This window comes from Eptesicus fuscus, chromosome 23, assembly GCF_027574615.1.
Source record: "Eptesicus fuscus isolate TK198812 chromosome 23, DD_ASM_mEF_20220401, whole genome shotgun sequence".
Lineage (NCBI taxonomy): Eukaryota > Metazoa > Chordata > Mammalia > Chiroptera > Vespertilionidae > Eptesicus > Eptesicus fuscus.
In genome coordinates, this window is record NC_072495.1 from 24,734,186 (window position 1) to 24,747,031 (window position 12,846).

Sequence of the window (12,846 nt, forward strand, 5' to 3'; positions counted from 1 at the left end):
ATGGACTTCTCCCGACCCCACCTGGACACAGCCAGGTAACCTCACTACATCAATAACAAATCTCAGCCGGGAGGACAACTACATGCTGACTCCCATCAGTCCTAGTGCATCTCTGAGTGGGGGTGGTCCTGGGACCCCGGCACTGACTCCTACAGAGCAGGGCTGCGGTGAAGCATCTAGATCAGTGGTTCTCAACCTTCCTAATGCCGCGACCCTTTAATACAGTTCCTCATGTTGTGGTGACCCCCAACCATAAAACTGTTTTCGTTGCTACTTCATAACTGTAATTTTGCTACTGTTAATGAGCTGTAATGTAAATATCTGTATTTTCCGATGGTCTTAGGCGACCCCTGTGAAAGGGGTCGCGACCCACAGGTTGAGAACCGCTGTCAGGGGTCGCCTAAGACCATCAGAAAACACAGATATTTACATAATGATTCATAACAGAAGCAAAATTACAGTTATGAAGTAGCAACGAAAATAATTTTATGGTTGGGGGTCACCACAACATGAGGAACTGGATTAAAGGGTCGCGGCATTAGGAAGGTTGAGAACCACTGATCTAGGTGATCAACAGCCTGCCTCAGAGGCACTGGCTACACAGGAGCCATCACCAGTGTCACTGCTCCTCTGGCACCACCCACATTTTTCAGATGAGGAAAGGTGGAGGGGCGTGCACCAGGTTACACACTTAACGCTAATAAGGATGGGAACAAGATGACGGTCACCACCCTCAACTCTTACTCTTATGCCGTTTCCAGAACAGAAAGGAGGAAGGCAAAGGAATGAGGACAGAGGGTGAAGGGAGAGGACACAGCAGAGAAGAAAGGAGGGACCCTGGGTACTCTGTGCTGCTGTGCGAGCTGCAGGGAGGTCCTGGCAAAGCAAAGAGCCTCCATCGTGCCTGTGGGGGCGGCAGGATCCGAGCTGGGGGGCGGCAGGAAGACGTGATTTCTGCAGTCAGGACTTGGCAAAGCTGCCCAACCACTTGTCGGGACTGAGCCAGGTGGTGCCTTGGCAAAAGAACATCTTAAGAGATTTGCCATGTTAAATATAGCCCAGGGAGCCCTTCACACTGATCAGGATCCGTAAGTCGCTGCACCTTACTAATCCCACCCTGCAGCTGCGACTCCCTGTCTCACCCCTTTGTCTAGGCACTCAGAGAGCTTTCCCATATTTAATTCCCAAACCTGCACAAATGTTCCAAGGCCACCGATATCTCTGGGCCCCCCAGAATGTCCTAAGAACCAGACTGATGCTACAATGACAAGGAGAGTGTGCTGTCTTCCGAGAGAGAATGTCTACGAGGCCCCTGTTCGCATGGCCTCACTCCCACCAACGGGGCTACTGTAACACACAAGGATCATGAGTTAGCTGCTGAGTTGGCCAAAAAGGCTGGTACAACTCCACAGTCCAGCTCTACTCTGCAGAGGTGCTGGGCTCCCTCACTGGATCATTCCAGAGAGTTCCTCCTGCTCTGGGCCCTTAATGTGGCACTCCCAATGGCTTTCAGCCCCACCCACTGCGGGCATCAGGCGCTTTCCCTCATAGGATCAGTGGCTTCCTGCTGCAATTGTTTCCATGGGGCAGACGGAAACAGGCTGCACAGCATTCCGAACGACTTTGACAAACCCCTCCCCTGGCCCCGAGGCTGGCGCAAAGTCCACACCATGCCTCACCTCCTGGAGTCCTCCGACCTCTGGGATTGGACTAGAGCTACAGACTCTGTCTCTGGGAAAAATGCACACACACACACACACACACACACACACATCGTACTCCCCATTTCCAGAGGGTTCTGTGGACTGTGGAGCGATCCACTGTCTGTGGTTAAGAAGCTCCAAGCTAGCCCAGCTGGTGTGGCTCAGTGGTTGAGCATCAATCTATGAACCAGGAGATCACAGTTCGATTCCCAATCAGAGCACATGCCTGGTTGTCGCTCAGAATGCTGTGCAGCCTGTTTCCGATCCCCAGTAGGGGGTGTGCAGGAGGCAACCAATCAATGATTATTTCTCATCATTGATGTTTCTATCCTTTCCCTTTCTTCCTCTCTCTAAAATTAATAAAATATATATATTTTTAAAAATATATATCATATATAAAAAAAAAGGCAGCAGCTCCATGCAAGCCTTTACCTGGCCTGCTACCTGGTTAAGCTAAGCCAGGGTTTCTCAACCCAGCACTACTGACATTACGGACTAAGCAGTTCTCTGTCCTATGCACTGCAGGATGTCAAGCAGCATCCCTGGCCTCTACCCACTAGATACCAGCAGTACCTCCAGCTGTGACAACCAAAAACGTCTCCAGATGTTGTCAAATGTCTCAGGGGGACAAAGGTGTCCCTGGCTGAGAACCTCGGTAAGCTATTGGGACCTCCTGCACGGGGACATGTCCATTTCCCAGCAGCAGACCCCCAGGAGGACACGCTGCACGTGTGAGGCAGTCCCGGTACCTTTTCTGCACGATGAGGTTGATGTTGCGCAGGGCCACGTACTGCAGCTCAGGCTCAGCTGACAGCAGCGTGACCAGGGGCGGGGCCAGCTTCTTGAGCAGCGTGCCGTAGTAGTCCAGATCCTTGGACAACATCTCCATGAACTTCATCAGCACCTTCACAGCAGACAGCACCACAGCAGAGTTGGCGTGGGAGAGCCTGGGGGTGACCCGCTCACAGATACTGAGGTCCGTTCCAAGGGGTAAAGAGGAGAGACAGACAGAGGCAACACCCTGTTTTTAGTTATCAAGATAGCACTTCTGTTTTAGTGGAAGGTCTAGATCTTGGTTTTGCTGCATGGAAACTGACCCCAAGTATGTGAAAACCACTCTAAGCCTCAGTTTCCTCCCCTAGAAAATGGAGATGATGATGCCGATTTCACAGGGTTGCTGGGACCTACATGAGACAACGCATTTAAAGCACCAGCGGAATGCCAGGCATGTAGCAAATACTTCATAAATGTCAACTTCCCCTCTTCCCTGCTGAGGACGTTCAAAGTGGCAGAATATCACGGTGTTAGGACCAAGGGTGCGGGGAGCCCGAGCGTGGTCACCGGCACAGCTTCCTCCATCTCTCTAAGGGGAGTTTCCTTGCTTGTAAAATGGGAACAATAATGGGACCGACTTTACAGGGTTGCTTTAAGGATAATCAAATGCATGGGAAGCACCAACAGAGCCCCAGGTACCCAGTGAGAATTCAGTGAATGGTGGCTCTGATGCTGTCCACCTCCTTCTCTCAGCCCGAGGTGACCAGGGTCTCTGTCAGCTCCCAGGTCAGGTCTTGGCTTCTGTCTTTGCCCACAATGAGCAGTGAGCTGACTGCCTGAAGGAACCAGTGACAGCCCGGCTCTGCCCTCCCTCGAGCTGTCTGAGGATGGTCTGTGGGCAAGGCCCTGGGAAGGAGCCTTCTAGAGGCTTAAGGCCCAGCTCATGATTAGAGCACCCCCCACCTCCCGACCTCCTAGGACCAGCTCCAGCTGGGCTGGCAAGCGAGGGGCAGCTTGCTCACCTCTGGGCCTCTCGGTCATCCTTGGGCGTGTAGTTGGCCAGGCAGTCCAGGATAAAGATCTGGCCCCATTCAGTGCACTCGTTCAGGGCTGTCAGCAGCTTGTTAATGGACTGAGGGTTCAGGTCGAGGAGGTTGCTGCTGGGGTGAGACTCGGCAATCTCCGAGAGGGCAGCTACTGCATTTGCTACCACCTGTAGAGGAAGGGGCAGAGGCTGAGGGCCCTGCTCATAGGCCAGGGGGCAGCGGAGCTAATGATGTATGTCAATCAGAGGTCAAATAGCCTGAAAAAAAAATTACCCAAAGGGCAGGAGCACAGAGACCCACGCTAAGCACTCACCCGACTGGCGCCTCTGTAAACTGGCACTAACGTAAGTGCACTTGCCATTCAGGAAAAAGAAGAGGGGAAACAAAAGAAAGACCCAGCTCCAGGTGCCCAGAAAGCATCCCCAGCTACCTAACACACAGCCCCATCTTCCAGCTACAACGGCGCAGTCAGGGCTGTCAACAGTGCTCTGAGCTAGAAGGTCCCTGCAGAGACCCCGGGGCTGCAGGAAACACCTGGGGGCTGGAGTACAGAGGGGCCTGCCAGGTGGGGCGCTGGGCCCTCAACTTATTTTCACCAGAGCAGCTGTTTTTGTGTGTGTTCTGCCTGGTTTTTAACTTTCCCCTATGACGGTGCTCCAATGGCCATCCCTGAACTGGCCACTCAGCGCCTGGGTGTGATCCGTGTTTCTGTAGGAAACAGAGTTGCTGGCTGGGCTGAGAGGTCTGTGCATTTCACCTCAAACAGGGCCTGAGAACTGCCCTCTAAACTGCTGCCACCACTGTGTGTGAGGAGATGAGTCCCACTCCCAGCTACGCCCTGGTGCCTATAGTCCAGGCTATGCTACTTCCAGGGTGACCTCTATGTGGGGAAAGGGAAAAGCACCTCACGTGAGAGCTCACCGATGGTCTTGGTGAGAAGACAGTGACCATGACAGTGACTGGAAGGAGGGCACTAATCTTGGCTGCATGCCCACCGAGTGCCAGGCTGTACTAGACACATTTCCTTTATAGCTTAAGCCTCACAGCACTCCTGTCAACCACAGGATGAGAGCCATCTTACTGATGAAGAAGAGAGCTCTGGAAGGTTAGGCAGCTTGCCCAAAGTCACACAGCTTGGTAGAGAGAGCGCAAAGAAGGGAATCCAGCCTAGTTCATGCCAAAGGAGGTACCCGAACCACTGCAGGCAGGAAAACAATTACCCCTCCCAGCAAGACTGACTTCCAGGAACTGGGGAATGTCTGGCCGGAGGGTCAAGCCAAGGTCTTCCCAAGCAACGCAGGAGGTGGTGGAGGTGGCAGAGTGGATGGAGCGGCTTACCATGGGGTTCGAGTCCGAGATGAGGTCTTTAAGTGTGTCCAAGAAGCCCTGGTCCTCGACCAGCTGGGCGTTGATATCGTGAAGCTTGGCCACACACACAGCCGCTGTCTTGCGAACATATGGGTCCTCATCCTTCAGGCACTTCCGGAGTGGCTCGCACAGGTACTCCGTGATCTTGTCAACGCGGATGCAGCCCATGGTCCGCACAGCCAGGGCGCGGATCAGGGGGTTGGGGTCCTCACAGTCCTGAGAGGGACCAGCCATTGGCCGGGGGCAGAAGCGAGCCGAGCAACATCAGATGGCTGCTGTGGGACCTCCCACCAATTGCAGCCAATAGCATCGTAAGTGCCATGTATGGGCATCTAGCATAGGCCAGACACTGTGCTGGGCCTCTGTGCCTGGTCACCTCTGATCCTCACAGCAGACATAATACTCTTCCCGTTTTACAGGTGAAGGAGCAAACCTCTCAGGAAGGTTGCAAGCTCTCCCAGTCACAGAGTAGAGCTGTGATTCAAACCCACATCCATCCAGCACCACAACCTTCAATCTTCCCACTGGGCCACAGAACCCTTCATTTGCCCATATCTGGGCATCCACGGGGAGAGGGGAGCTAAGGTGCACAGAGCTGACAATTCAAGTGCCTGCTTGCTCCTCGATCTGGAGGACAGACAATGCAGAAAGGAGCAAAGTCTAGAGGGAAACATAAAAGCTCAGACACATGCTGAATCCTGCCCCTGTGGCACTCAGGGATCAACAAGCCTTGAGCAACTTCCCATGGAATGAGCTAGCAGGGCCTACACCGTCTGGTTTTCTGGAGAGCGGGAGCCCTCTGCTGGAAGATGAAGCCCTTGGCTGGGAGTCAGCGGGCCTGGAAAGGAGCCCGAATGTTTCTACTCAGGGCCATAGCGCCTCACCCCAGGAGATCAGGGAGACATGGAACAGTGAGCACCCATACCCCTCCCTCTCACCAAGCTCCTGCTCACCTTCACAAAGGTGTTGACAGCCATGATGGCCATGTCAGGCTGACTCTTGGCATAGTTCATCAAGTACAGGTACACCAGCTTCTTCAGCTCCAGGTTGTCCGTCTGCATACAGTTTACCACATCAGGGAAGAGGGCACTAGAAGGTCAAAATGGCATCAGTGTGGGGAAGGCCGAAGAAAGAAAGAGGAAGATTTTCCAGGCAGCTAATGGGGAAGGGGGCTGTGGGGAGACAGTGAGTAGGAGGGCAAGAGAAAGAGAACAGGACCTCCTAGTAAAAGGGAGAAAGAACATAACTATCCTGTAACCATGAATACCTATTAGTAGAAACAGAATTCCAAAGGATGATTTTAAAAACGAAAAAAAGTCCTCTTTTCTTTTCCCAGGGTTCAAAGATGAGCTCGGGAGCCCATCAGACCTGGTTAAAACCCAGCTCTGCCTCTTGTTAGCTGTCTGAAGTAGGGAAGATTCCTTTATCCCTGCCCAACCCTGACCCTCAGTTTCCTCCTTTGCAAGAAAGGGGAAACAAAACCCCATTTCAGAGAGCCCTTGTGATAATTAAAGAAGATAACAGACTTAAGGTATCTGGTCTTTGACATCTGGGAGATGCTAATAAATGAAAATGATTGTTTTTCCTTCCCTTGACACTTAACGTGGCCCTTATATTGGGGTGCTGGTTCATGAGGGTTCTGGGGAAGTGGGGATGGGCAGGCCAGGCTGTTTTCACAAGGGGTCAGCTCAGGTGCCCACTAAAATCCAACCCAGCATGTACAGAGCATGCACTAAGGCTTTACATGTGTATTTGATTTCATTTAACAACCCCGAGACGCTACATTTGCATTTTAAGGCTCTGATTATTTTATTTTTTAAATTATTTTTTAAAAATATTTTTATTGATTTCAGAGAGGAAGGGAGAGGTGAGATAGAAACATCAATGATGAGCCCTAGCTGGTTTGACTCAGTGGATAGAGCGTCGGCCTGTGGACTGAAGGGTCCTGTGTTTGATTCTGGTCAAGGGCACATGCCCAGGTTGCAGGCTTGATCCCCAGTAGTGGGTGTGCAGGAGGCAGTTGATCAATGATTCTCTCATCATTGATGTTTCTCTCTCTCTCTCCTTCTCCCTTCCTCTCTGAAATCAATAAAAATACATTAAAAATAAAAAAGAAGAAACATGCCGAAACCGGTTTGGCTCAGTGGATAGAGCGTCGGCCTGCGGACTCAAGAGTCCCAGGTTCGATTCCGGTCAAGGGCATGTGCCTTGGTTGCGGGCACATCCCCAGTGGGGGGTGTGCAAGAGGCAGCTGATCGATGTTTCTCTCTCATCGATGTTTCTAACTCTCTATCCCTCTCTCTTTCTCTCTGTAAAAAATCAATAAAATATATTAAAAAAAAAAAAGAAGAAGAAACATCAATGATGAGAGAGAATCACAGATGGGCCGTCTCCTGCACACCCCCTACTGGGGATCGAACCTGCAATCTGGGCATATGCCCTGACTGGGAATTGAACTGGTTCGTAGGTCAATGCTCAACCACTGAGCCACAGTGCTGGGTGGAGTATCCCCATTTTATAGTAGACGATATGAAGCTCATAAATGTCAAATATGGCAATTGTAAGGAACTGCTGGGAAAACATATCTGAAAGTATTCTGCAGACTCACACACACGGAGCAAGTGTTAAGTTGTAAAATCCAGTCCCTGCCCTTGACTTTACAATGTGGTGGGTAGGTAAAGACAAGTACACATAAGAGGAGAATAGTCTAGAATTAGTGCTGGGTGACAGGAACATAGAGAAAATGCTATGTTCAGGGCGGTGGGCTGGGGTGATGAGGAAGGCAGCAGGGAGATGCGGAATGGGTTTTAAGAGATGGAAAGACAAGCTGGGTACATGGAGAAGGGGAAAGGGACACGCCAGGCAGGAGAAAAGCAGGAACAAAGGCGTGGCAGCCATTCTACACAACTGCTCAGGCAATCAGATGCAAGCCAGAGGCTGCAAACTGGCGCCAAACCCAACAAACTCCATCTGCAGGTGTGCTTTACGTGGGCAGTGTTCATTTCTTTGTGTTTATCACCTGGCAATTTGAAGCAGGGAGATTTCAAATGAAAAATCCAACTTTCCATTCTTTTGAAAAACCAGAAGCCCTGGCTGCACTGGTCCGTCTTCCCCAGCTGCAGCAATCCTCTGGGGTTCCTGACAGGGCTCCGGCCACATCCACTTCATCGCGTACTGCCTTTCAACCTAGTCCACGTCACCCACTCCATTACTGCCTGACCCCACCAACATCTGAGATCATGACCCCGCTGCAAATAAAGCCTCTGTTCAGAAAGGAGGTGCATGAAGGGAGCTGGATGAGGGGAGACATGGGTCCCTAGGGAAGCCCTAAAGGAGAGATCTGAACTGGACCCAGCTGCCACTCAGCCTCCTCCTGCACACCTGACATCTTTGCCCACTGTCATTGATGCAATCACTTTCTTCACCGCCTCCTTCTTCTTCTCCTTCTTGTCGCTGTTGAGCTCTGCCTTCAGCTCGAAGATCTCCCCTGAAAGAGGAGGCAGGCATGAGTGATCCATTCCCACCTGCCAGAGGGTGATTCCCAGTCCCCGACTTCCAAAAGAGTGAGAGGGAGGCAGGTAAGACACTCCAGGCTACCAGCCGAGGGCAGTTTTAGGCCCCTGGCCTTGGGTGGGGCAGGCAGCAGGGAGACAACTGTTAGGAGAGGAATTATCAAGATGAAAGCTTGGAGGTCACACTGGATTGAGAAGAGAGGAACTGTGAATGCTACAAGGGTTCGAGGGAGACAAAAGGCAGGAAGGCAGATCCTGCTCACCTAAAGACACACAGAGGGAAGCAAAGTCCTTTAGCCACCCTTACCCAAAGCCCTCCAGGCAGTGTGCAATGGGATCTGGGGACTTAAGGTCTGAGGGGAGAGGGCAGGGTCTGCTTGTTTTCCACACTCGCTTTTCCTGTTTTCCTAGAACCTCCAGTTGAAACAGCTCACTCAGGGTTTCACTTCCTGTGCCACAAGTGGTTGCTCAGCTCTGAAAATGGGAATTCAGCTGCTCTATCTAACATGCAATAAACTGTCTTAAGAACTTGATGATCTGGAAAAAGCAAATGAGGAAGTAGGGCTGCTGGGGGCCCTGTCATGCAGAGGTAGCCAGAACCCCGATAGCCCCTGGTGAAAGGTTAAGAGGGCTGACTTTGGAGTGATGGGCTCTCAAAACAACAGCCACCAGCATTTCCTGAGCCCGTCTCTAAGCCAGGTGCCATACTAACTTCTTCCCACACTTTTTCTCATGTCGTCCTTACAACAACTCTGCATTTCCCCCATTTTACAGATGGGCAAACAAAGGCTGTAAGAAGTTCAGTAACTTGCCCAAGAACACCCACCAAGTAAGAGGGCCAAGACTCAAAGCCAGCTCTGCTAGCTCCAGGACTCACTTTGCTTCTCGGGACCTGTTTTCTTGTCTGTACTCTCTACCCTGACCGGAGCACTGAATTTTCTCACCTAACACAGACGTGAATCACTCATTTCAGTGTGTGGCACTCAGTGGCCTGCATTAAGGGTGGTCACTATTATGATTAATTTATCACATGACCCTCTGTCTTGGCCATCTCTTTGGAAGCAATAAGAGCCCTAGTCCCTCTCGGGTTAGTTGGGGTGGGGGTGAAGCAGACTCTCATGTGGGACGCAAGAGCTGAGGAAGCTCCAGATGGATTTACAGTGAGAAAAAGAAAACTTAGCAGGTTTCCATCGGGACTGAATAACGTGGTGTTTATCACAGAACTCGCAAACAAGGTTACTTAAGAACAAACGCACAGCACAGCCCAGGGCAAGGCCACACTGAGGGCATTGCTCAACAGAGACAGGAGGAATCTGCAGACCTTGCAGTTCAAATTCATGGCTCTGTAAGGCTGAAGGAACCCATACCCTTCTCCTCCAAGAGACTGGGGGCCCTGTCTCACGGCTGTGCAATCCAAACAGACCATGATGACTTTGACCCTGGGCCCTGCTGCAGGGCTGCCCCTGCTTTGCTTGAAACCTTTGGCCGGTTATAGTACAACTGGCCGTCAATTGATGGATCCAGGCCTGAGTCACCTTGGCTCCAAGAAGGCTGATGAGGTGAACTTGGGATCTGCCTGCATCTGAATATCTCCTTCCTCAGGGACCAAGCCTACCTCCTCAATCACATATGAGGCATCCGATTCTGTCTACCCCACTGCCACCCACCTAGCTCAGGCCCCATCATCTCCACCTGTCACCGGAGCTGTGGTACTGGTCTCCCTGCACGCCCACCAAGCTTCACTCTTTTATTAGACTCTGCCTTGGATCTTCCCTTGCTTAAAACCATCACTGATGTCAAATTTGGATCCAGGCATCTCTCTACAGACACTGTCCTCAAAAGAAAACCCCCCCACAAAAAAACCCCACCACTGACACCCCAACACACTCAGCACTAAGTTCACCCCCTCCAGCCTGCTCAGCAGGCCACGCATGACAGTCCCCTGCACGCCTTTCCAACCGCCCATCACGCTCTTCAGGAACTTGTGCCCAACTGCTTTCCTTTCCCTGAATGTACCATGGGCAGAGCGCTTGCTGAGCTCCGCTCCCCACCCCCACACCCCCTTTATCAAGCTAGGTCCACCCAGGGCCCTCCCACAGCCTCCAACGCGTCCCTTATCATAGCACCCACCAGCCCTTCAGAGTAATTACTACTTAATAAGCTGTCTTCTCTGCTCAACCACTAGAACGCCAGTTTAGAGACTGACTGTCTACTCTATGGCACAGGGAAAGTGTTCAATAAAACGTGGCTGGACCAATATGTGAAATGCTGAGGAGGGGCAGACTTCAGGTCCTGGCTCAGCTGACCCAACAGCAGACTCTCTTCATCTGGTCAGCAGGCCAGTGTCAATCTCACTCGGAAGGAAGGAAGAGCCAGTCAGTAGATGCTTACAGGGTCAAAGCATATTTATCAGCTGCTACACAACTTCCATTTCCCGAAAAGCAGAAACAACCGCAATATGCAACAATATAAGACAAGCTTAGCAAATTTCAGTGCAGCAACTCAATAGACTAAGACTGAGTCGTCAGACCTGTGGGGAAATGTTTATGATAATGTCAAATGAAAAACAGGATATAAACTCTGACTTCAACACATAAGACATGTGCCCAAGGATAAGGACCAGACACACACATATGCTGTGGGGCTTCTGATAGCTTTGTGTGCTTTCTTTTTTCCAAGAGAAACAAAGCAAAAAATCATATTTAACAATTTTAAGCCACAGGGAAAAGAGGGCTTTTCTTTTCTATACTTGGAGCTGATGTTCTTTCCTTCTTGAATTCTAAAAGAAGTGGTCAATTTCTTACACCATCAACCGTTCAATTTTCTGGACCGACAGGGTTAAAAGATGCTCTGGATGATTCCCACCACTTGATTCCAGGCCTCCACACCCACTACCACCACTCTCACCCCCGCCCAACCATCCCTGCAGGGAGCAAGCAGAAGGGTTGGGCAGGGAAAGAGTAGGACGAGACCCCACAATGAAACAAACTGTACCTTTTTTCGTTGTGGTGAAATATTTTGAGTCGGTCATTTTGGTCCCTTATCTGTGGCCAGACTCTGCAAGACAGAAGAGAGGGGTGACTTTCCACCGTGTTCCATTCCATTTTCAGTTACAGAGCACAGGAGGAGGAGGAGGATCCAGCACACGGTAGTATGGGAAGATAGCTACTTTTTCTTTTTAGTTGAACTTATTGGGGTGACAATGGTTAATAAAATTACAGGTTTCAGGTGCACAATTCTATGATACATTATCTGTATATTACAGTGTGTTCACCACCCCAAGTCAAGTCTCCTTCCATCACCATTTATCCCCCTTCTATCCTTTTTAGTCTCCCTCTACCCCCCAAGATAGCTTCTTATCTCTTCACTGGACAAATGAACTATTAGGTAATGGCTGATCCGATTTTAGAGGGTAATTCTGAAGGACCTAGCAAATTTTTGAATGTGCATACCCTTTGACCCAATTCTACTTCTAGGAATCTCTCCCAAAGAAATATTTACACAGGACATAAGGGTTTTTACTACAGCACTGTCTACAACAATGCGCCATTGGAAGTAACTTAAACGCTCATCAATGAGGGATTGGCTAACTTCTCTGAAAGAACCTGCAGATTAAAAAGCACCTAACAATCATGGTTACAGAGTCCCTTCATGGTGCTCACTCTGCCCAGCACTGTTCTGAGTGCTTTGCACGTTAACTCATTAAAGCCTCACCACAGCCTCACAGAAGTACTATCATTGCCCTGTAAAGTCAAAGGAGCTTGGAAAAGGCCAAGTTTAAAAAGCTACGAAGCCGAAACTGGTTTGGCTCAGTGGATAGAGCATCGGCCTTCGGACTCAAGGGTCCCAGGTTCGATTCCGGTCAAGGGCATGTACCTTGGTTGCGGGGCTCATCCCCAGTAGGGGGTGTGCAGGGGGGCAGCTGATTGATGTTTCTCTCTCATCGATATTTCTAACTCTCTATCCCTCTCTCTTCCTCTCTGTAAAAAATCAATAAAATATATTTAAAAAAATAAAAATAAAAAGCTACGAAGATTTATGCTCTCCCCAAGTTTTTCCAAGTTCCTCTACCAGAGCTATGCATTATTCATCTGTAGAGAAGGCTGGAATCTATACATTGCAGGCTCGATAGCACTGCCCAATGAGGAATGGCCAGTTTTCTCAGGATATCTCCTACTGTAAAACTTACAGTGGGAAGTGCTGTTCTAAGGCAATGGGACAAAGAAAGTACCCAGGCCCTCTTGTTCATTCCACAAACATCTACTGGGCACTTAACCTCACTAGTTATCCTTGGTCTACAGGTGAAAGATAGAAGCTACAGCCCTGGCCAGTGTGGCTCAGTTGGTTGAGTGTCGTCCCATGCACTGAGAGGTCACCAGTTCGATTCCCCAGTCAGGGCACCTGCCTAGGTTGCAGCTAGGCCCCCAGTAGGGGGGCTACAGG

The 12,846-nt window shown here is 50.4% G+C and overlaps 1 protein-coding gene across 3 annotated transcripts in view; it reads right to left on the reverse strand.

The window, feature by feature from the left end:
• The window catches only part of AP1B1 (adaptor related protein complex 1 subunit beta 1), a 43,216-nt gene that overhangs the window by 15,666 nt on the left and 14,704 nt on the right, over window positions 1-12,846 (reverse strand). For all 3 annotated transcript variants that reach the window (XM_028146779.2, XM_054712562.1, XM_054712561.1), the window contains 6 exons: window positions 11,398-11,460; window positions 8,273-8,378; window positions 5,845-5,980; window positions 4,862-5,107; window positions 3,500-3,690; window positions 2,453-2,674 (listed from right to left, as the gene is read on the reverse strand). In XM_028146779.2, the coding sequence (XP_028002580.1) occupies window positions 2,453-2,674; window positions 3,500-3,690; window positions 4,862-5,107; window positions 5,845-5,980; window positions 8,273-8,378; window positions 11,398-11,434 (938 nt within the window). In that variant the 5' untranslated portion in view covers window positions 11,435-11,460. The remainder of the gene's footprint in view (window positions 1-2,452; window positions 2,675-3,499; window positions 3,691-4,861; window positions 5,108-5,844; window positions 5,981-8,272; window positions 8,379-11,397; window positions 11,461-12,846) is intronic.